Source organism: Panulirus ornatus, chromosome 69, assembly GCF_036320965.1.
Source record: "Panulirus ornatus isolate Po-2019 chromosome 69, ASM3632096v1, whole genome shotgun sequence".
NCBI classification, from domain to species: domain Eukaryota; kingdom Metazoa; phylum Arthropoda; class Malacostraca; order Decapoda; family Palinuridae; genus Panulirus; species Panulirus ornatus.
Genome location: NC_092292.1, coordinates 16,420,962 through 16,445,805, shown reverse-complemented (window position 1 = coordinate 16,445,805; position 24,844 = coordinate 16,420,962). Strand labels below are relative to the sequence as shown.

General features: G+C 44.7%; 1 protein-coding gene across 1 annotated transcript in view; it reads right to left on the bottom strand.

Annotated features, from left to right (window-relative positions):
* LOC139747664 (uncharacterized) overlaps nt 1–24,844 on the bottom strand; it is a 41,452-nt gene that overhangs the window by 1,524 nt on the left and 15,084 nt on the right. Inside the window, exons 2-3 of the mRNA XM_071660230.1 lie at nt 3,276–3,345; nt 227–385 (exon numbers count right to left, since the gene is read on the bottom strand). Of these exons, the coding sequence (XP_071516331.1) occupies nt 227–385; nt 3,276–3,345 (229 nt within the window). The remainder of the gene's footprint in view (nt 1–226; nt 386–3,275; nt 3,346–24,844) is intronic.

Below are 24,844 nucleotides of genomic sequence, written 5' to 3'. Positions count from 1 at the left end.
CAATTATTGTTCAGAATTCATCATGAGGAGGTATGCGTTAACCTTTAGCCTGATTATTTCGCATCATCAACACCCAAGGGTTGTAACCTCTTGTAAAAAAAATCTTAAGAATGATAATATACAGAAAAAAAATTAAGTGCATAATTGGTATTATTTGTCGAGTTAAAATTATCTAAATCTATCCATCTCTCTCTCTCGCTGATGGAGGAGAGTACTGGGTCAGTACCTTGTGGTCTGGGAGCGCCGCTGGCGAGATGATGTTGTGGGTGAAGAAGTACGATGAAGGAGGGAGCTTGATGTAGTAAATGGGAGACTCTCCTGCCTTCCTCCTCCCCTGCTTCACTTTCAGAACCCCAGCTCGGCTCGCCCCGAGACGCCGGATCACCTGCACGAGAGAGAGAGAGATGGAGATTATAGTGGGGTCCTTTTAGCTAAGCAAGGTGGGTCTTCAAGACCAGGCTAGGTGCGAGGGATAGGGATGGGATGGCTTAGGATGGTCATGGGATGAGGATCTTGCACTGGACAATGTTGTTGAAGTCAAGGGATAAGGAGGAATTCTGTTTTTCGTGATGTTATTACACTAATGCTTGAAAATTAGACTAAGTAGTCCATTACGTCTATATGTAGATAGATGGATAGACTGATAGATTGATTAATAGAAGGATATTTAGTTAAAGAGTTAGATACCGACAGTCAGAGAGAGAGAGAGAGAGAGAGAGAGAGAGAGAGAGAGAGAGAGAGAGAGAGAGAGAGAGAGAGAGAGAAGAAGGTATATAGGAGTATCATAGAAAACATTTTGCCACGAAACATGACCAGCTCGTACTGAGAAGACTGTGACTACAGTAATTACGTCCATTTGTACATGTCACCAGTCATTCTCTCGTGTCCCGGATACGGCGAATCATAATGTGACGCGATTGCAGGCGACGCCCGTCACGTCTGCTGGACGTTACGCATCACCTTGGGACAACCCAGCGTCACCGGCACAATAATAAACACAAAATATCCACAGAGAAACAGATGAAGTACATCTTTACATATAGGAATATTCTCCAAGGTTTTGCATTCAAAAATATTCGAGTCTTCAGAACGTACTTTGAGATCATTTCAGTTTTGTCATTAGATGATATTTTCATCTCAGAAACACTAGTTTTAGGTTAAAAGAGTGAGAGAACGTTAAAAGATTTCACTTTTCTAAGAAGTGATAAGGTATTCCTGCATCTTGTTTAGCGTAGATTACGAGTCGTCAATCTTCGAAACTGTCCAGCAATCGCAGGCCAGTGGACAGGACCTTGTTGTAAACCTTTCACTGGAGAGGGTGGTGGTGTGTGTGTGTGTGTGTCAGAGGTGACGTGGCGTGGTGGCTTGGCATAAGTATAGGTCAAGGATAAGGGATCCAAATGATCCCTGTACCATTGGGAAAGACTGACTGTTTGTAACATCACTTGTTAAAATGGTTTTGATGAAAGTAAATTGTGTTATTTCTGATAAGAGAATATATAACCATGGTTCTGTTTCTATTTGAACGATTAGAATATAAAAATGAGATCGAATATTGCTTCTCCAATACGTAGGTATTCTTTTGGTAGATATTTCAACTGTAGTATAAGTACTGACTATTTTCAGATTCTTCTTTGAGTTAGAACTGCTTCATAGTTTCCCAAGTACAATCCTTTATCTGAGACTGTAGCATCACCTGCCTACTCCATAGAGGATCTAATGCTCAATTTGAAGGGTTCTGATCCCATATCATAGATACTGGTCTCATGATGTTTGAAAATATATGATGGACATTTGGGAAGAATATTTCAAAGGCTTTTTATAGCGCAGCCTTTAGGGATCAGTCATAATAATCACGATAATTTCAGGGGATTAATGGATAGTGACGGACATCGTCACTAGCATTAGCATTAAGTCATGTTTACGCTGCGAAGAGAATCCAAAAGATCATTAAAGCGAGACAAGAAAATGGGGAAAAGTCAACTCCAAAGAAAAGAATATATTAAGAAACTTAAAAGAACGTCCTATGCCAAATGAATTGTCCTGTGAGTTCAAGGACCTAAGTCTATGATAAAGATGAAGGAACGTACATGTAAATACGAAGGATATTCAGTGAACGAAAAGAGTATCTAGGATTTAGATGTGAAAGAAAAATGTTGCGAAGCTTCAAAATGATGATCTATTCATTTGAAATGTGTACAAGAAAATGTATGTGATTGAATTTATTGATAACCATGTTTTTAACAATCCCGAAGTCTCCTATCTATGACTTGGGATGTCTATATATCGTATTATTCAGCCTTGTGAGAGACTGAAAGACAGATACATACCTAGAGAAAGAGAACAAGAAGAAACTAATCTAATTGGCTGTTCAAACTACTTGATCAATAATGCGAGGCATTCGGATCCTTTGACACTGAGGACACTGATTTATCAGTGATAAACAGCTGAGGAACCAACACAATCCCTTTAGGGACCCCTGGAAACCATCTTCCACATCTCGTAGAATTAATGTCGGTACCGAGTCAAAGAGAGAGAGAGAGGCAACATCATTATCAAACCCACCAAACCAGAGAGAGAGATAAGCGACGCTCTTGTTAACATCGCCAAGTAATCTATGCACTAATGTATACATGAGACGAGCACAAGAGCACCGACATGACTGGTTTAATCACCATGTCACAGCGGATGGTTGGAGCAGTATCTTCTCCCCTACAGCACAGGAGACTTCAACTATAACCAACCATACCACAAATTGACCACACAGTTCTGTTCCTCCAAAGGAAAATTTAAGACCCGCAATTACCATGCTGCGAGTTAGATATAATTTCTTACCTGCTGTATATTATATTTGTAAGGAATTCTCTGGAGCCGGATGATCAGATATGCAAAACATACGTCAACGGCATAATTGAATGCAGTGCATAGTCATCAACAGTCGAATTACATCTAACATTTTGCATCAACCACATCATTACGCGCAAGACTTAACCACCAATTACATAGGTAAATTCAAGCCTATCTCAAGGTATAATTCTTGTAAAACTACTTTAGACTGTGACCCCTGACCCACAATGAAACCCTTCTGCTGCCTTTTTCACCTTCGTAATGACGAAAGTATGACCACTTTATCCCCGAGAGATCATTAACAAAGCGGAAGGGCACTAGCAAGCAGCCTTAGCTACAGGCGAAGATGAGATGCTCAGTTTGGTGCTCCAGTGGAAGACTTTATCTTGGAATGTGAGGCGGGACGTGACGTAAGAACACCTGCTCACCTCCAGCGCTCCTGAGAGTTGCCGCCGCTCTCGCATTGCCGGCCTGGCCTCCGTCAGCAGCACCAACACGCTGTAGGAGGCAACAAAATCATCATTGATAAAGAACATTAAACGTCCGATTCCGTACAATTCTCTAACAGTCTTCAAGAGGAACTGATTCTATAAGAACATTGCCTGATCATTGTGTGGATTATTCATGAGACAAGAGATATATTAAAGAAATCCATGATAGCATTACAAGTCAAACCAGCCTGGTGATATTGAAGACATAAAAATTTGCATTTATTGAAGCCTTTTCCTTAAATCATAGATATATATATCGTCCATAGATCTAGTAAGAGATACGTTTATCTTAGATTCATAGTCACAAACCTAGCTTGGCGTCGCAGATGTAGAAAATACGAATGATACAAAGTACTGTATTTGTAGGTATTATTCATTCATCCCATTCCCATAGGATGAAATTAGTTCATGCGAATTCAGCAAACATTGTTTAACAAAGGAAGTTGATCTAAAAGAAGCGGCGAGAGGGGGAAGAAAATGACTGTCTTGGTTCACAAAGCGACACAAGATAATGGGAAGGAGAAAGAGATTATGATAAACATAAGTAGATGGAGTGGTGGTTCTCTGGGTAGAATTAAAGTGAGTAAAATCAGGAGTAATCAAAGTGTCAGCTTGATGCAGGAAGAATGCCATGAGATTTTATGATATAATTATGCTTCATTGACTATTAACAACTGTGGTATTTGGTTGTATCAGATTCCTTTGTATTAACAACCTTTAGCACTGGTTGTATGAGTGTCTTTGGTATTAACAACCTTTAGCACTGGTTGTATGAGTGTTTTTTGGTATCAGCAACCTTTGGCACTGGTTGTATCGGTGCCAATGGTATTAACAACCCTGACATTTGCTTGTGTCGGTGTCTTTTGGTACTTACAACCCCGGCACCGGTTGTGATTGATGAATAGCTAGATACCATGGAGTCACAGGACCAGATTCAGATTTCAGATTTCGAGGAGTTTATATTCAAGAGAAGAGGAAACTGCATTCACAACAGGGTGATGCATGCTTATCATCACTTTGCGAAAGAGCTTCAGCCATCTCTTGCCAGAGACAGCTCCTCCAGAATGAACCAGAGACACTAGCCAGCTGGCATTCCAAGAGCTTCTAAGAGCCAGGATAGTGAAGCAGAAGGCTCTTCCCCACCCACCACCATAAGAGCCAGGATAGTGAAGCAGAAAACTCCTCCCCACCCACCACTATAAGAGCCAGGATAGTGAAGCAGAAGCCTCCTCCCCGCCCACCACTAAAAGAGCCAGGATAGTGAAGCAGAAGGCACCTCCCCACCCACCACTATAAGAGCCAGGATAGTATAGCAGAAGCCTCCTCCCCACCCACCACTACAGGAGACACGACAGTAAAGCAAGAACGAGGAAGAGGTACTGTACGCTCCCAGGTAAGAGAGGGAGAGCACAGAAGGTCTAGTGAGCAGCATGATGGAGAAAGAGAGAGAGAGAGTGGCCACCTGAGAGTAAGGAGGCTGGAGCCATGATCTAAAAACCTGGTCCGACCTCTCTCATTCTCACTCTTCCAGCGCTATCAGTTCCCACGAGGCCCCAGCCAGTAGTCCAGGTCGATGACCCAAGTACGTGGGACCGCAATGGGTTGCTTTTTATCTCCATACTCTCATAACGTTATCAGATGAACCCAATGACATGACGCGTTAAGCGTGTATAATCACAGGGGTCCTCATCTGAGTCCCGTTGGACAAGAGATAACGTCCTTTTGCACGCTTGCTCCTCATCATAACCCGTTGGTATGAGGGATCTCTAGGCGCTTCTGCCAGATCCTACAGCCACATCTTGTGTAGGAAGAGGCAACCCTGGGACTCATTACAAATGGCCACGTGCAGGACCTCTCCTGTAGAAGGCCTTCAGCGGAGGAACCCTCTCTCATGACTGCCTAGATCGGGTTCATTTACGCCAGCCGACCCCGCCCTTTCCCCACCATCACCACCCGATCTACCACAGAGTGCTGCGGATATATATAGACGCAAGAGGATGCCCCAGGGGACACCACGCAACATCTTGGAGACTTGCTGGCTACCACAGTACTCCTCGGAGACTTAAAAAAAACACTGCAGGATTCCTCTGAGACTTACGTGCCACCACAGGACTCATGAGACTCATCCCTCCACACAACTTTTTGGTACTCATCCCAGCACGTCTCCAATGACTCATGTCAATGGTGAAGATTGTCTTCAGAAGAGGAAGAAGTTCTCTACAATTGTACAGTTCTACGAAGGTCCTGATTTGCTAACGTGCGTAGCTGGTTACCCATATGAAGTGCACTGGACACTGTCAAAGATCTCTGGACTCCTCCTGTGATGCCGTGAGCCGCCTCGTAGTGATGCATTTTCAGTCTTACGCGGAAGCTTTTTCACTTCCCAATTTGTGGTCAGACACTAGCCATAGACGTCTGCATAGTGAAAGCTGTTGATCTTAGTCTGCTGGACGGGTCAAGATCTGCTGACCACAGTCTGCTACCCAAACTCTGCTGACTACACTCAGTGGAGATCGCTGCTCTTCTACCGGTAGTGGTGCTTGGCAGCCACACATTCTACTGTGTTTTTTTTTGCCACGTACACCTTGCCCCTGAGGCGTGTCCTTGCAAGGACACCAAGGTCAGGGGCGAGAGTGGTGGGGAAGCCGAATGCCACACATTGGTTAACGAACCTTGTGACTTCCGGACGCTCAGAACTGTCTTGTTACTGATAGTGCTTGTTCGCTGCTGCTGCTGCTGACACCTGTTGACTTCCTACACTCAAGCCTCGGCTGGCTGTTGTTGCTGCTGTTGCCGTTGCTGCTACCGTTGCTGTTGCTGTTGTCGCCGTCTGTCGACACCAGTTGCTCTTGTTTTTGCTGATGAACTTCGGGGTGTTTTTTCCCTCATTTTTTTCCCCCCCTCCTGCAGCCTCCAGCACCCAACATTCCTCCGTCCCTCAACTCTGTCGTCCACTACGTGTAATAACTACCGGCCAGATGGACGGGTTCTGCTGGGAGATGATGTTCCTGTCTCCCGAGTGCGTGTGTGTGTGTGTGTGTGTGTGTGTGTGTGTGTGTGTGTGGATGTGGGTGTAGATTCACCCACTCACCCTGTACGCACCCATATTCGACAGAAAAACTGAACCTGGGTCTTTATCAGCCTTAACAGAACGAAGGCTAAGACATACATGAAAAGAACCAGCCATTATCCCTAGTTCCGCACACGCAAAGGCCATTTGTTGTTCTAAACACCGTTAGAAATAGAGTAAATTAGGGTGTAAACATTATCATCCTCCACTGAATAAACCTCCTACGGGATCTTGCTGGACTAGTTCAAGAGAGGAGACAACCTCGAGTGACCCCGTCCTGCCCTAGGTCACGCCAGAAGCCATCCCGGCCGACCACAAGAGGACATCTCAAGTGGACTTTAGTGAGCCAACCGAACTGGTGAAGGCAGTGGTCACCGGCCACAGATAATGCTACACCACAACGCTCTTATATCACGCCAGAACAGTGGGGTTGTGAGAGACAGGCAGTCATCGCCGGGATGAGAAACAAGGCGAAGACAAGTGTATCCAACTCACCAACGAGGGAGGTGATCCAAAGTCTTCAGTTGATTATTTACAGGTGAAAGGGAAGGGGTTGATAGCGCAGGTGGGAGAGCCTCAAGCCTTGTAGGGTGGTGCAGGAGGCGGGGTGGGTGAGGACCATGTCAGACGCTGGTAAAGGCGTCATGTCCCTCACCTGGAGTTCCTCAGGTCATGAGACCAGTGCAACAACCTCATTCAACGATGATTATGTCCCCACCTCTTTTTTTTCTTTCTTCTCTCGTAACACTGTGGCTCCAATTTGTTCGCCAAAATTGGATTGCTTTCGGTGGTCATCGTCTCGAGAACTTAAATCATAATAAAATTACTGTCATTTTTCAGAGACCTGCAATGAACGAAGGATAAGATGGAGACAATCCATAAAGGTCATGAGGTTCTGGATAGCCCAGGTGACTGAACTGTCCAAGTATTCAGTACCTGGAGAGGTATAGTGTGAGACACGGTGCTCTAGATTCCCTTACCATTACCCACGTACTTGTGTGATCTGGAAGGGGTGAGTGGAAAGAGAAGTAGTGTGTGTCAAAAGTAAAGTAAAAGACGAGTTCAGGCAGCCATTCGGCTAAGAATTGCACCGTTGAGGAATTATATGATCGTGACGTCATGATGGGGAGTAGTTGATCTATCACAAAAGAACTTAAGATCAAGGTGGGGGCTGGGTACTTCTACGCTTTGAAGAGGCATCATACAGGTAAGGTCTTATCTACACTGAGTGTGTGTGTGTGTACATACTTACGGGTATGTCATGAGGCAGAACCAGCACTGAGAGAGAGAGAGAGAGAGAGAGAGAGAGAGAGAGAGAGAGAGAGAGAGAGAGAGAGGGTGGGGGTAGGAGGGAACAACTAGAGGACCTCGACAGAGCAATCATGTAATCCACAAGTTAACACAACTCACAGTTGAAAAGTTTGTTGCTATTTCTTGAACGCCAGGAGAACGTTCGCTGCAGCTCAGGACACCCAGCCACCTAATGACTGTCTTTATGGCGGTTAGCTCTACTAGGTCCCCAACGAGCTGTATATTTACATATGAATATGATAGTGTCAAACACCTGCTGCCCATCTAGGTTGGTAAGGTTGGAATTCATTTATGTTTGGTGTTAAAAACCTCCCGGTTGAATACATTCTGGCAGGTTCGCTATACTTAAGCATCGTTCGCTACTCACAGCCCAGCCCACCAGTGGTCCAGGTCAGCGCTGTGTGCTTTATTAGTCAGTGCAACCCGGGAGGTCAGAGGAGGAGGAGGGTATTCGCTCCTCAAGGAGTAGATTTTGTCCTACAGCTACAACGTCGCCTTGTAGAACCTATGAATTTCCTCGTGATTCTTTACAGGTATTTTCGAAATTAGTAAAAGTCATGTTTTCGTATATACTTTAACGTTCACAGACGATTTACGTATTTCAGATTGTTTTGGTTCATTTCATAGAGGGAGTTGACGATTGAATTATGTTAGGAGTGTTTAAAGGCTATCTATTATCACACGATAGATGGGTTTACTGTGGATGAGTTTGTACTGTATGTAGATTGTTATTGAATGTCACTTTAGCCCTAAAGATCCTGTGTAATGGTACATTACTATTACACATTTTCACGCAAAGACTTACTTCTTTCGTTACACACACAAACACGCACACACACACACACACACTGCCGCCAGAGAGCATTCTGTGACGTGACGAAGGGGACGAAGTTTCTCAAAAGAACGAAATATTCTTAATGTTTCGTGTAAAGAGACGTTTTCAATGCTTTAGTAGATCTCAACATTGACGTAAACGTCTTAAAAAAAAAAAAACTTTGGTACCGCGTCGTGTTGACATAACATTTTCGTCTGTTGTTGACGATGTTGATATGATCTTTATCTACGATGTCCCCCCCCTCCCCCCCAACGTAGTCCTCGAATGAGTAACGATTCATTAATGTCATTCCAGGTACGGTATCTATCTCCAGTGGGGTGGACGCCACTATCAATCAAGACCAGGAAAACGAGCGGGACCCAGCTGTGTTCCCTGAGGGACGCCACAACACGAGAAGAGAGAGAGAGGGAGATACAGGGACGTAGTATTACAGACGGCTCGCTCTCCCGGACACAACTAGTCATGGAACCGTTATTAACTGGTAGGACTGGATAACGCAGACCTTTGTCTTCCATTTTCCTCTGACGTAGATAGATTCGTGGTCAAATAAGCCAGATGCCTTTTTATTGTTATCGTTTCCATGTTTAGCTGTTGGTTTTCGGTGATGTGTGCCAAGTCCTGGTGATGGGTATTGATGAGGGAAAGCTCTCATTCAATAGCAAAGCATTCTTCTTTCGTTTACAAAGCGAGTTAGCACTAACCTAACAACATAATGACATGATGAATATTCATATATCCCGTATCTTGGTATGAAATATGGCTATTTTTTTTTAACTGGCTGGAAATTGGATTAGATTAGAATCACTGGTTGAAATTTAGGATGTCTGGAAAGCCATATGATGGATGTAGCACACACGTCCACAGTGATTGCGAAAGTATAACTCTCTGTCTCTCTGATGATGTAGTCGAAATATGCGTGCTACAATCCAGTACAGACAACGAAGAGTGGCTAAAATTAGCTCCTTTAGCTTCCTTTAAGTTAGAAGTGACCCCAGGCTTAAGATGGGATCTCCCTCCCGTGCAACTATTGCCTCACCAGAGGTACAGAACAAGATCGCCTGACTGATAAGCATCGAGGGACTTGCTTAATAAGGCTTTGATGACGTTGTAAGCCTTCCCGTTTTCTGTCCAAGTCATGTCTGGTGGTGTAAGCGACCTCAGAGAGTAAACACGGACACATGTTCCTTGCTGAAGGAGTTGAAGGTTGTTGATAGTATTTGTCCTTAGGTAAACAAACTACAGTAAATATCCTTAGATCATGTATTTATTAACGTTACAAAGATTTTGGAGATACAAGAACTGAATTACCATTATTCAGGTATTTATGAAAACAGGAGCAAGAATATCCAAACATGTGGAGTAGAAACTGATATTTTTACTTTAAAACTGACCTTTCGTTACACACACACACTCACACACACACACACACACACACACACACACACACACACATATTTCCTTTAAACGCTCGAGTTCTTGGCTGCCACTTGGATCACTTGTCTTCTCTGAGGTGTTACTTGCCATATCTAGAAGGACGTCTGTCACAGTGTTCCATCTCATTGTTCTGCCGTCCCTCATCTTCGCCCGTGCCATGTACACCACCTTCATGGGCTGTTGTATCATTATCCCCACTCTATCTCCATCACCACTACCACATCATCATTAAGATAACTCCATCCCCACCATTATCTCCATCATCCCCTGTTATCTTAGGGACGGGTGGCAATTTTCACGGTCCATGTCGTCTGCCATCTGTCACCACCAGGAACCCCCTCTCTCACCCAAGGGGGCAGGACCATCTTGCACTCACCACCTGCTTCATGATACCCCCCCCCTCTCTCTCTCTCTCTCTCTCTCTCTCTCTCTCTCTCTCTCTCTCTCTCTCTCTCTCCCTCCCCCCCCCAAAGCTCTCCTCTTCACTCACCTTGGGTCCCCTACCTGACGTCAGCTGGTAAACAAGATAGAATGGGTCGTTACTCATGTTCTTATCCTGACGTCTGCTTGCACGCACTTCCTTCTCCCTTCAAGCACTTCCTACTTGAAGCCCAAGGGCTGGATGCCCTTGAAGCCCAAGGTTGTGGTGCCCTTGACCTATTACTACTACTACTCCTGCTGCTGGTGCAGCTATTCCTGCTGTACCTGCTGCTGTTGCTGGCAATGATGACGCTTTTCTATTTATCTTAATATTTTTGCTACGTTTCTGCTGCACTGTTAGTCTTGTGGTTTCATCGCCTACATTTTCTCTCTGTTGCGATTATCTGTTACCGTCTGCTGCTACCCAAGCTGTTTCTGCTGGTTCCTCTATTCCTCAGGCCTATGGCGCGACTCGAACTTGAGGACAACCCTCACTAAAAAATGCGGTTTTTTTTTTAAGTTGTATAGCAGATGATATAGAAGGTATGTGACATTCAATACACAAAGTGTATAGCACTTAATGTGGAAGGTATATACCACTTGATATGCAAGGTGTATAGCATTTGCTATATAAGTTGTAAAACACATACAAGACGTATAGCGAGTTGGATACAAGATGTAAAGCACTTTGCACGTAAAGTTGCATGGCAATTGACCTGTCCCCTAGATTAAGGTTAGGTCAATGACCCCTTACCCCTTTCTCAGACCAGTCCTTTGTAGTCATTATCCATAGGAATTCCTTATAGTTTTCCTCACTGATATTGACATAGATACAATGTAATATCAGTCATGGCATTCAGAGTAATTTCACAATCATATGAGAATCACTTTCAAGTTAGGTTACACTTTTTAAGAGAGTCGAGCTCTTGTGTGTAGTAGAATTACGTGTCTTTACTGTTTCTTTCCCACCTGTATTATCTCCTCCTCCACTTATCCATGTACTTGTGCCAAAGCTTTCGCCTCTCCCACAAGCTACCTTATATCTCTCAACCCAAAGCCTCTCTCACTCGCTTGCCAGCTCTTCCATCTCCACAAAACCTCTCACTCGCTTGCCTGCTCTCCCATCTCCACAAAGCCTCTCTCACTTGCCTGCTCTCCCGTCTCCACAAACCTAACATCTTCATTTAAGTCATCAAGATTATCGAGTCTTACTCTTTTTTTTCTTTCTAATTTCCCGCCTCGTTTCAGGCTTGGAATGCACGACCAGCTGGCACGCGAGATCACAGTGTGGTCGTACGCCTTGGACGTCGTGGGTTGCGACCAACGGATAACATACGACTCGTGACGGGATCGTAAGTCGTGCTGTTCTTTTTGTTCTCTTGTTAATCTGTATTTTTGTGAGGAGTCAGATTATATATTTCCTTGGGCTCATGTTCTGTCCAAATGTTATAGCTCTGTCGACTGAAATCTATTGAAAAGTTCATTAACAAGTTGTATTTGTTGTCGTTATTCAAGTCAATTTGGTAAGGTCTTCGTAATTAACAATATACAAAGTTTGTTTTTGACTATTAGTTAATGTTAATGTATTTTATGCAGATTGTGGCTTAATGTATTTTACTCGTGTGATGTAAAAAGTATCTTTTTTTGAGTGACGCATACAACTAAGGCGCTTTGCTTAGGCGGTAAGCTGCTTCTCTGTGTTTTTATATGCAAATGACCACAAGACCCCGATCCTTGGTGATGAGATTCGAGAGTTTTCGAATCTTCGGATTCGTCGCCAACCGTCGTGATTATGAATATTATTCAGGAAAAAGACTTTTTGTTTTTGTTTTTGTTTTTAAAAAGGATCGCCACAACATGTTCCCTGGGGCTGTTATGCGACGCTGCCACGTTCATCGCTTCCCAGCCAGTGTGTGGGAAACGACCTTGCGAGGCTGCCTCGGTGCTAGCAACGTAGCGATACCACACAGCGAATATTTCGGCTATTAATCCTACGTTATCCCCTTCATCCGTCGTCTCATAGCTATTTGAAACGGCTCTTTCATGATTACGTTATCTGTAGCTAGCATAACGGATGATCACGAGGGAACTGGAGGGATTTAGATGATAATTGCGATAGTTTGCGACGGTGTTCGGTTCGTTGGAGACGGAGTGGCGTCGGGACCACGGCCGACCAGATGTGGCGGCAACCCCGCATCAGGACACTCAACCCCACGACCAAGCGAGTCAAAACGACCAGACTGGCAGTAAATTATATCACTCTCGCTGGCCGCTGTGTACGTGGCTGGCCGGCCAGGAGTTGCAGGCTGCTGGCCACTGTGTACGTGGCTGGTCGGCCAAGGGTTGCAGGCTGCTGGCCGTCCAGGGGTTGCAGGCTGCTGGCCACTGTGTACGTGGCTGGTCGGCCAGAGGTTGCAGGCTGCTGGCCGCTGTGTACGTGGCTGGCCGGCCAGGGGTTGCAGGCTGCTGGCCGCTGTGTACGTGGCTGGTCGGCCAGGCAGTTGTTCGTGTTAGTTACGGCAGGTTGGATGCCTCGTACGAGACCTTGCCACTTCATGGTTGATTCCTCGATCATTGGAACATGGGCACAGTGGGACTTTTTGACCCTAGGACGAACAACTTCCCATCGTTGCTTGCAGTCGCTAACACTGATGAGAGTTTGAAAATAACAGAATACATCCTCCGGCAGCTGGTCTCCTTGGTTTACTCGTGATTGCTATAATTTTTAAGTAGTTGCAGCTATAATTTAAGTAGTTGCAGCTATAATTAAATAGTTACAGCTATGATTTAAGTAGTTGCAGCTATGATTTAAGTAGTTACAGCGAAGGAAACGAGATTTGCTTTCACGGTTTTATGTTAACTGATGCCTAGGGTATGACGTCCTTAGTCATCCCAGGAGAAAAAAAGAAAAAAAGATTCTAAAAGGGAAGCGCAGGGGTCATTCACAGATCGCCACACATAGCATTATTTTCCCCCGCATCCGTCCACAAAGCTCATTGGTCCGTAAATAGATCTGACATGACACAACGCCATGGCTGTAAAAGGTCTGCGTAATGGCAGCAGAGAACAGTCAGCTGCATATGTATACCGCGAGGGTTGGATTCGAACCCTGGAGGGTCGTGAGGCTGCCTCGGGCGCCCTACTCAGGTTAAGAGACAGCCACTGGTCAGCCAGTGTATTGTGTGTGTGTGTGTGTGTGTGTGTAATCACACAGTAAGTGCTAAGGGATCACTGACTGAGTATAGCCGGTTCGAGGACATCAAGCACACTGGTTGTTTCGAAGGTTCTGATTTCATGCTAAACAGATTCTGATCCTTTTTGGTTTAGTGTCGTGGACGGGCGTTGCTGGAGAGATGGTTGGCTCCTGGTGGTGGGGTCGACGATGGATTTGTTCCAATACATTCCTGATTCAGGTGGAAGTTTTCAATCACTTTTACTGCACGGTTGAGTACGTCAACTTTACATACGTATGGCTGATAAGAAGGAAACAAAAATACGATTTCATTTCGTAGATTTTTTCTTATGTTGCAAGATTTAGGTGGATGATATGAGACTCATTTCAGCTAATCTTAATGACGTATATTGGGATGGTTTACGTGTCGCAGATGAAGTATATTCATGACTCAATAATGACATAGATATTATAGGTTCATGTTTACGAGCTTGCCAGCCTTTTCGCAGACCTGCCACTCAAAATCTTTAAGAATTATCTTTAACCAGAGGATGGGAAGCGAGGACGAGCCAGAAATAACCAGTGGTTTCTCTCCTATAATATATTCAGGTTTTCTTATGCACCCTGTCTCTCCTGAGGCGCGGACATATCCAAGTAGCCTCCCCTTCGCCGGCGGGTGACCATGACCCAAGGGCCATTACCTGAAAGCATGAGTAAAAAAAAGACACACACACACACACACACAATCCAGCACCTGGGTCCTCCGAGTACGTCTTCGGTGGGAGGGAAGATCAAAAGACCACATCGAACTCGCTCTCGTATGACACGAACTTTTTGCCACGACTTACCTCCAAAGTCATTCGCCTAATTCTTCCCCAGCATTCACCACCACTCCTCCTCCCGTAGCATCAACCTCATCCAACCTTTAATCCTCGAGGCGATGTGGTACACACCACCACCCCACTTCACTTGAGCCACCTGACCTAGGCAACGCCAGTAGATGTTCACCCAACACATCGTACTGAGGGTTTGGGTGACCACGCGAATCATCCTTTTCAAGATATGTTAAAAGAGAGAGAGAGAGAGAGAGAGAGAGAGAGAGAGAGACGGTAACAGACGATAGACTGAGCAGCGTTTCTCAGTGTCTGCAGTGAACTGTGACTTTCCAGTGCCCTCTGGAAAGCCAGGTGTGGCCTGGCTCTCACATCCGTCTCACTAGTTCTATCCATTTCCATGTTGTTGTTAGTCCCAGGTGTCCCCCCCCCCCCATCAAGGGTCAAATTGGGTGGTAAGGGTGAAAGGAAGAATCGTATAGATCAGAAAATGAGATGCAGGGATAATATATAAAAAAAACGAAGACTTAGACAATCCATCTTAGATAACGAATTTGAAACCGTAAAGCTAACTTAGAAATGACAGTAATAATACCTTTGTAATGTAAACTATGTTATATACTTTGCAATGGTACATAACAGATACATTCTAATGGGTTATTTGGCAGTTCAGTAATGGTAAAACTTTGAGTAAATGATCCCATAAATGCCAAACTTTATAGTTTATAGTTTTCTTGAAAATCCTCACTCTGGCAGAAAGTGGTCCCCGGACTCTACACTCTGAGCATAAGCGACCCAACCGTCTAAAAAGATAGAATTCTTTATTACAGCGATGATTCCCTGATTCTGAGCTGTGAGCAGGACTTGATCCTCTTATTTCCCTGTCCAGTCACTGGTGTCATAGGATCGTGACAGTCAACCGAGGATGATGAGCCACGTTGACACATTGCGGCTATTGACCACGTCGGTGAAAAGGACTCATCATAGATGGATGTAGAAGAAATCGAGTCTTACTCGAACCTGTAATAAGATTCAGATCCTCCTTTGATTGCTCAGTCTAAGACGTTCAAGCAGGAGGAGATGGAGTGATCGATCCTTTAAACGTTAAACTATCACGAGCTTATCTTATTATAGCCGGTCCAATTCTCTTATTGACTCGTGTTGCAGACATGACAAGTCTCCAGCGTTGGGTGGGAGACTTCCGCAGTCAGCTGAGGGATATGAACCTCGCATATTTAATGCGGAGGGACGTAAATCTCTTTCGTTGTGACCATTTGTTAATCGCACAACACCACAAGACTACTCTTCACTGTCGCGTCAACTACGTACTTATGAGTGAATGAAACTGCACACTTATGAGTGAATAAAACTTATTCACTCTTCATTTACAGAGTATTTAAAGAGTGAAAGAGCAAGAAGTGTCTCATTTGCGTAAACGTGACTCGTGACATTAGAGTTAGTCTTCTTCATACCATTAGTATGAGATCATTGCTCGAGGTTTATGTCTGGGGTAAGAGGATGATACTTAGAGGTAAGGACAGTGTGGTAGCGGAGGGACTGACTGACTGAGACAGTGTGGTAGCGGAGGGAGGGACTGACTGAACATACCTTGACTAAGTTTGCAGCTTGTGATTTTGATGTGGTATTATTCTATTAGTGCTGTCTGTCCTGAGGGGTATAGTGCAACACTGTGCTTGACGTGTTTGTGATGTTGCTTGGCGTATTTGTGACGTTGCTTGGCGTACTTGTAACGTTGCTTGGCGTACATGTGACGTTCATTGTCACACTGGAAACCTATACCTGACTTTCGCACAGCCATGAGTGTTATGGCATAGATGTATAAGCATTTGAGAGGAGTAATTTGCCCCGTCTTTACAAACCTCGAATTTGAAAAAAAGAAAAGAGAACAGATTCTGATAAAAATGTCTTTCTCCTGAAGATATAGTGTTTGATCATTCTTGTATTGCGAGACATTATGCATTGACCTCACGTCCTAAAGAAAATTACGAGATACGTTTTCTATAGGTCATGGCAGCATGTAAGGGGTCACTGTGTCATTATCCGGATATATAACTAGAGGCTATAAGGATCGTATGATCCTTCTGACCTAGTTAACTGGCTTTGAATTCATATGAGAAGCCTGATGTCTCTTGCGACCACACGTTCAGTGTAAGCGGCTCCATATTGACAGATATCTTGATAAAATTAGTTTACGTAAGAGAAGGAATGACGAAGTTCAGGTCTGGTTGTGTTACAATATGTTGCAAAAGTCCAAACGTAGACGCCATCTGTTGATAAGATTCTGAACTACAGATTGTGTATATATCTCTCTCTCTCAGCGTCTGGTGATTCTCGTCATAGTTTCACATCTTGTTATATATCTAAGCCTTTCTTTTGTCCCACATTTAAGTAGAATGGTGTATAAGTATCAAGCTTTTAAGTAACTGATATCTACTTATGATTGTGAGCTTCCATCGCGTTAGGTAAGCCTGTCTAGGACTGGATTGACTGGAATTTGGTTGGTATGGGGAGTGGAATTTTCGATTGGTAAGAGACTGTCGGATTTATATCATATTAGTTGATATGGGTAAGGCGGGAAAAGTTAGCTTGCTTGGGACGTTGTTGGCATGAGTCGGAGCTACAGAGCAAGGTTTGAGTGGTTATAATTGGTTGGTTTGGACAGGACGGGGTCGAATTGGTTAGGACTAGTTAGCCAGGGCTTGTATAAGACAGTTAGCGCCATGTTACTTAACGCTAACCGCTTCGTGGTGTTGCGGTTAGCGTTACTGACCATGAGTCACGCACGGGGTTCGATTCATGGGCGCGGCAGTTGGCCCACGGCCGACCCTGGTGTTCGTCCTTCCCTCAGGGTTGGTCAATAATTGGGCACCTGACTTACGTTGGTGTGTATGGCTGTGTGAACATAGGAATGAACACATGAGTCATGTGAACAAGGAGACGTGGAAACAAGACAACAATAGAATTCTTTCCCCGCTCAGCTGAAATAGATAATCACACACACACACACACACACACACACACACACACACACACACACACACACACTTGCTCGAAGCCATTCTTACACAAAGAACATGTACCTGAAAAGTAATTCTCAGGTATATGCAAATTGCACAGCTCCCACCCCCACCCCCCCTGGCAATTAATAGTTCATGTGATTATTTTGGAGTTCATTAGCTGAGAGGGAGGGAGGGAGAGAGGAGGTACTTAAGACAAGAAAGGTTAATTAGTATACTGTGGTTTCGTGTTATGATAATTGCTCTTATAAACTTTCATATTCAGGGACTTCGCTTAATGTCCGCCACAATCGCTTGCCGCTATATGCAACGGCTTGGTTCATTATGTTACAGTGAACTCCGGTTTTAGTATTCGTTGTGGGCTCTGGTGTAACGGCCTTGCAAAACGACGGTACGACCCTCAACTATGACTACCTGGTCTTTGATGACCTGACTTGTAAGGGCGGCCAGGGTCAAAGGCCAGTGTGCCCAAGTGATCGTAGAGACGTGATCAAAGGTAGTACTGTCGTGCCAATTGAATCTAAAAAGAACATTCCTAAAGCAGTACACTTTACGTGAACCAAGAATGGGTGATTGGTAGAAGTGTTGTGTCAATGAGGCAGTGCAGGATGTGTGGGGAAGCGATCGCCTCGCAAGTCATCCAGTACCCAACTGGAAAATAGTCGTGATATACAAAGGCCGACGGCTAAATAGCCCACCTTAGATTGCGATGCCAAAATACCCATAAAAGTTATCAAAAACTATTATCTATCTGTTTATATACTGTCAGTCGACATATCTTCATAAATCTATTTAAAGAGAAGCGTTCTCATCTCAAGAGATGATCAAGGAAAACCCCCCACCACCACTACCCTGATCTGAATACCGTTAATATGATTACAAAATGTTTAAGTAGGAATTAATATACTTGGCAACGCGATCAACCTGGCCAGCGACCATTGCGACCAACCTGGCCAGCGACCAATTTTCCCTAGGCACGTCCCAGGCTGACGTCATACTCAGGTCAGGTCTGTCTATTTATGCCTGGAAGTGACTCGCAGATTCTCTGTCTTTCTCCCGCCGAGCCACCCTCCCCACCAAGGGACTTGCATCACTTATGTCCCTGTGAAAAAAAATTATAAACTCCCTCTCCTCGCCCCTCCCTCCAACTCCCTCTCCTCGCCCCTCCCTCCAACTCCCTCTCCTCGCCCCTCCCTCTATCTCCTTCTCCCTAGGGAGCATCAGGCAGCCTCCCATAGTCTAAATCTCAGCGGGAATTGATCGTTCGCCCCTTCTACTCAACGACAGACCCATGCCAGACCTCGAGGGCGAATCGGAGAACGAGAGGACGCCAGTCGCTGACGGATGCGACAGAGAAAATGATGTTTCGTCAGGTGTCACACACACACACACACACACACACACACACACACGGTAGATGAGCGATGATTCGGGGAGGCAGTTCAGGGAGGTGACTATCACAGTTTAATCCAGTCCTTGACCCGTGTCGGCGTGAAAGCCGAGTCCAGTGAGGGAGGAATTAACGGCGACTTCACTGACGGATCGGCTCCCTCTGTGATGGTGGAGGGTGAGGCGTGATCCTTTACTGCCCAACACTGCTTACGTTGCCGTAGTGCTCCCGCTAGGTTGGATGCTGTTAGATCGGCGGTAAGAAATATCATTTTTTTTTCAAGTTCGGTAATGAGAATTTCAAGGAGAGTTACAGTTTAATGGCATGATAACTGACTGATCTAAGAAACACCGACCCACTATCGTATATATATATATATATATATATATATATATATATATATATATATATATATATATATATATATAACTTCAAGAAATAAGGCCCCACGAGTGTAAGACTTCCTCCCCGTAAGGTAGAAACACGTAATTACAAAAAGGTCATTCGACACACACACACACACACACACACACACCCTAACCTCGGGCACTACACTGTGTAACACACGAACCTTATGTGAGTAATTAGACAGCCGTCATTATCGCCGTGACGACGCTAGAAATCACATGAGTTCGTCTTTGTCTCCATTACCGACACCCTCCCTCCCTTCCTCCCTCCTCCTCCTTCGCCCTACACCGCCGCCTCCTGGCACGACTGCTGAAGGCTTCGCCCTCCTGTATACCCGCCGGAGACGCCCTCGGGACGCCCCAACCACAGACCATGTAACACCACACCCACACACACACACACACACACACACACACACACACACACACACACAAATACTGAAGACTAGGAAGGGCATGTGACAAGTATTTCCTTCCAACGTAACGAAAGTATAAATAGAAAAAAAAAGAACGTGTTAGAAATTTCTTTGAATTAACTCCGGCAACGGAAACAGTGATTCAGAATCTTGGCCATTTGAAACTGCTCATAATTATCCCTTCAACAACGTCGCAGTATCTGTCGGTACTACGACGCTAGATAGTGCTATCAAACGCAACAAATAACAAGTCTAGTCTCGCTAAGTAGATACAAACATCGCTCTTATTCGTAGAATCAGTAGACGTCCTCTCGTAGGAGCGTGATGTTAACCCTAACTTTTGTCTCAATTACCCAAACCCATCCAGGGATTTCGACTGGAGCTGCTGAACTGAGCTCCCTCTCAAAAAAAAAAAAAAGAAAAATCAGGTCAGCCTTTCCTCTTCTGACATGAAAACCCTTTAACATAAGGATCACGTCCAAATGACAACCTTCCACCAAAACGAACCTCTTAATGGAGACGGTTCAGCGCGTGTGCTTTGAACCTCACAGGTCATTAACGCGCGAGGAGACTGATTAACGAAGCTGTTGTGGCTCTGTGCACTTACTTACACCCGCGGGGTCTGAGGTGTTCCTGGCACACACATAACCTCAAGCTGTGGGCTAAACACGACCCTCAGGTGAAAAAGGAAAGAGAAAAAATAATCCCGAAATATTCCAGTATCATGATATATTCAACGACATTACAACATATTAAAGAAGGATCATATTGTTCCTGTTATCATACGAACATCACCTCTCGGTTCTTAGATATTTAGCCTTTGCCATTATATGGCTTCCTCCTCTCACACCTTTCTTATAAGTATTACGCTTTTCGTTATACTTTAAGTCCTTTTTTGTTAAAGGATGACCAGCACAGTTCTACTACACTCGAACGTCTAACTGCTATAATCGTTTTAAGTCACGCTCTATGAATGGAATAGAACCAGTTTAACTGAGTCATTCATTTTGCAGTGTTTTTCAGTTAATGTATTCAGAGTTCATCCGGGTATTGCCCAGTCTAGATTTTGGATGAGTTTTTCCATGCAAAGTCTTGGCGAAAATAGTAATTGCAAATCACCATTTGAAACGCGACTTCTTCCTGGCCATCCCTTCATGCTGGAATCATTACGTCTAGCATGTCGCATACTCCCCTTACCAGAAGCATTTCCTCTCAGCTGTTGATAGAATGAAGTCTAAATCAAAATATAGTGTCAAAGGGAGAGACCCTTACAGTTCTGCTCAGCTCGGGACAGTTGGTGAGAAGCGACTCCTGCTAGAGTTACATCAGTGAAGACTTTTGTTTTTTTCTTTAAGTTAGGGGATGGTGTGGGTCCGGCCATCTGGTGTTGGGGGGTGGAGGTGTGTGTGTTGTTCCGTCACCGTTGTGGTAAGGGGTAATGGTCGAGTGCGTTACACAATACAGGCCGCTGCTACAGCTGCTGTTGTTGCCCCCCCCCCCCCTCCTCCACCTGTCACACTCTTGATGTGACATCACTCATGACGTACTCCCGTGTAACGCCAAGTCTGGTGAGTGAAAGGATATGCGTATCTGGGTTGATAGTGGCATGACTATGGCCTCAATCTTAAAGTCCCATTTCATAGACGATTTTCTAATATCCAAAAAAAGAATAAAACACTTGAATTGTATTTGAATATAAGAATACCTTCTACAGATTGTAGATCTCATCTTTTTATGGTCTTTCTACGAAGATTTAAGGAGTATATAAGGAAAAACCGAGACGCTATGCCCATCAACCCGACATGGAAACAAAGGCCTCACTGCAATAGATGACAAAAGTCGTCATACCATCGCTTCGCCCGGGAAACTCCAGCCAACAGATCGCTACATATCGACACGCTGACGTAACTCTGGCGACCTTAGAACGCATTTAGGCTCTGACGGTGGCCAATCAAGACTCAGATGGTCAGCCACATAACGTCGCAGACGACGGGAGACAAAGCGTTGTTATTTCTTCATGTATCAGGTGTTGGTCACGTGTGCCTCGCGGGGACCAGACTATCGTCTGTGGGTAGATGGCAAGGTCTTCTTGGTGGTGGCGGAGGCAGTAGGCGCAATTGGTCGTCGGTGTGTGTGTGTGTGTGTGTATAGGGGCAATGAGTAATCGCTTGAATGAGGCGCGCCTGTGTCATTTTCTATTGGCTATGACAGTGTGATTACCATACTGAGGATCGTAACTCTCTGGAGAGGGTAATTTGGTAATTTCAGGGTTAGCTTGTCGATGTATCACAAGTCACAGCGATTCTATACGACCTTTTAAAGTTTCGTGCGATCCATGTGAAAGATAACTTTAAGTTGATTGGTATCATTGACTTCCCTGGTAATTTATAGTCACAAGAAATCAATTACGTTAACTTCTATAAACTTGACTATAAAATTCATATATTCATACTAATTATTACTCATTATGATGGGCCTCTGTGGTGTAGTGGTTAATGTTACTGACCATGAGGCAGCACGGGATTGCTTGCGATGGGAGCGCCCTCATGATTTCTAGTCTTAGGCAGGACAGTCGGCCCACGACCAATCCCTGCTGTTCATCCTCCCTACAGGGCTAGTCGATAAACTGATACCTAGGTTAGACTGGTGTGTGTTTGCGCATATATGAACACGCACAAAAGTAAAGCCATGGTATATATGTATGTGTGGTCAAGAAACGGGACAAAACGAGTTTAAAACTCTCTCCCCACACAAACAAACATCCACACGCGCATACAAAGACAAACAAACAAACAAGCACAGTCACTGAAGGAGATTCTACACAGACATATTACACCACACACTTTTCCTGTATATACTTCCCCCAACCCCCAGATAGCTGAGGAATGCGGCGCGCAACCACAAAACTGTATGAGGCTGACAATCGCTTCAAAAACACTGATGTTGCCGCCACATTTCGAGACTTCGATGTCGCTTTGCTCACCCACACATCTGCCAGAGAGTTGTCAAGGCTTGGTGTAGCAATCATTATAAGTATGCAAGATTAGTTACCGCTCATTCAGCCGGTTCAAAGGTCCAAAACAACGGAATTTTACCCCGGGAAGTAGCGGAAAACAGAACGGAAGAGTCGAAGCTTCGCTTGTGAAATTCGAGACATAACTTCCCATCAGATTACCCCTGATGATTACCTCTGTAATTTCTCACTTTTCTTGTACGTAATCACTTGGTCAGTTGGATTACCACAGACATCAGTGTTGTATTCTTGTTGCCTGATTTAATGTTGATGGCTTACAATTCTAGTTTAGAGATTATGATTTTCGTCCAATAAGATTCACAGAGACTTATGCTGTGAGCTAAAGAGCTTGTTTACCAAATGATTGAGCGATTGAGTTTCAGTTGATTGACCGTTAGAAGTATAAACGCTTGACCTGGCCCTTTAAAGGTGAGGACAAGGACCTTGTGAGGATCGTCCCATCGTTTTCAAGGATCGTATCTTTGTGCTCAAGGATCGAACTATGGTGTTTCAAGCATCGTCCCATCGTGCCCAGCAAACATGTAGCTTCTCCGTTCACACAAAGCTACCTCATTTAGTTTTCAGTAGACAGCGTTTTATAGCTGCACGAACACAGACGATATGTACGTGCTTTGTTACAGGCGACGGAATGGCAAGAGCGAGCGAGCGAATGTTGTTATACGGCGTGAGACGCGGAAATCGAACATCGCCAGTCATGATAGCTGGGAGAAATGGTCGCTGGCTGGACGTTAAGGGAACCAAAGACAATATTAAATCACGTAGCGGAGTCGTCTTCAGCGGTCGCTACCTACCGTTGTTTTAGATAGTGAGAGGGCGTTCATCCCCCTTAGTCATGAAGCTATTAGCAATAGAATTACAAATTACGTCATGACTTGACTGTTAAACTAGCAGTAACTTGATGTGGACTTTGGTCCGTGACTGGAGCCTTCAACGTATTAAGAAAAAAGCAAAATAAACTCTCTCAATGGCTTAAAACCACGAAAGTGTAACGCAAAAAAGACAAGAGGACATTTTCGTGTTTTGTTGCAGACATGAAATGCGACATTCTACTTTGGATTATAAACCGAAGACATTGGCAAGAACTGGTGTTACCGGACTCGTCCGCCTGCTTGTGGTCACACCGCGAGTGAAAAGTCACCTTCGTCGGAGCTGAATCATCGTCAGCGGACGAGAGAGAATGACAGTTTCGTCGGAAATCTTGTTGCTTGAAAGAGGTTGACCATCGCTAGTGCTTGTAGCTGAAAGGGATCGAACAGAGACACCCAGGACAGCCACAACCAAGCAATGTATGTATGTTAGAAGGAAGGGAAACTGTGGTATATTACTCTTAATGTCCTGTCAGGGGGGCACCATCTGACGGTGAGCGACCCAACTAAAACGATACTTGGTAAAAATAGAATTTCTCATATGAAAAGTAATTCAGTGGTGCCTTAACGATAAGAAAAAATGTAATCGTTTGTGGTTATTTTTGATCGGAATATTTCCACTAATATAGACGTGAAAATATTGTGGTTGTCTTTTACTAAGAGCGTTCCACTCTTGGCTGATCAGAGTGCCAGCAAAAGCCTATAGATTCTGATCTTCATGTATGGTATTCAACTCCTTCAGTATCCACCTCTGAGCTCGAGCTGGTACAGAACACTGGCAACCCCACGCTTCTATGATCTGTACCTCAAGCTTAACCTTCGCAACTTAGCTGATCCATCATCATACCTTTGGTATCCCCCACCCGCCAATCTGATCCTTAGTATCTCAAGCTTTTCCTCGCCAGCTTAGCTGATCAAACGTAGTACGTCTGTTGAATATCAGGTATTCTTTTGGTCCCCTGTACCTCAAGCTTTCTCAACAGCTTAGCTGATCCGTCGCAGCATCCGTAACCATTATGCAATTTGGAAAGTACTCCAGCGCACCCACGACCTCCCTCGGTGCTCCTTTTCACACACACACACACGCACACACACACACACACACACACACACACACACACACACACCTCCTGAAGAACATGGTCATGGTGCGTGCACTCCCTCCATCCTTCAGTCCGAGTGTTTGCTGATGTCGCCGTGTGAGTGTTTTGTGTACACCCATGTTGGGGATATTTGCCCAGTGTTCTTTGGAAGGTGCGACCGACGCGCGCACGCTCTCT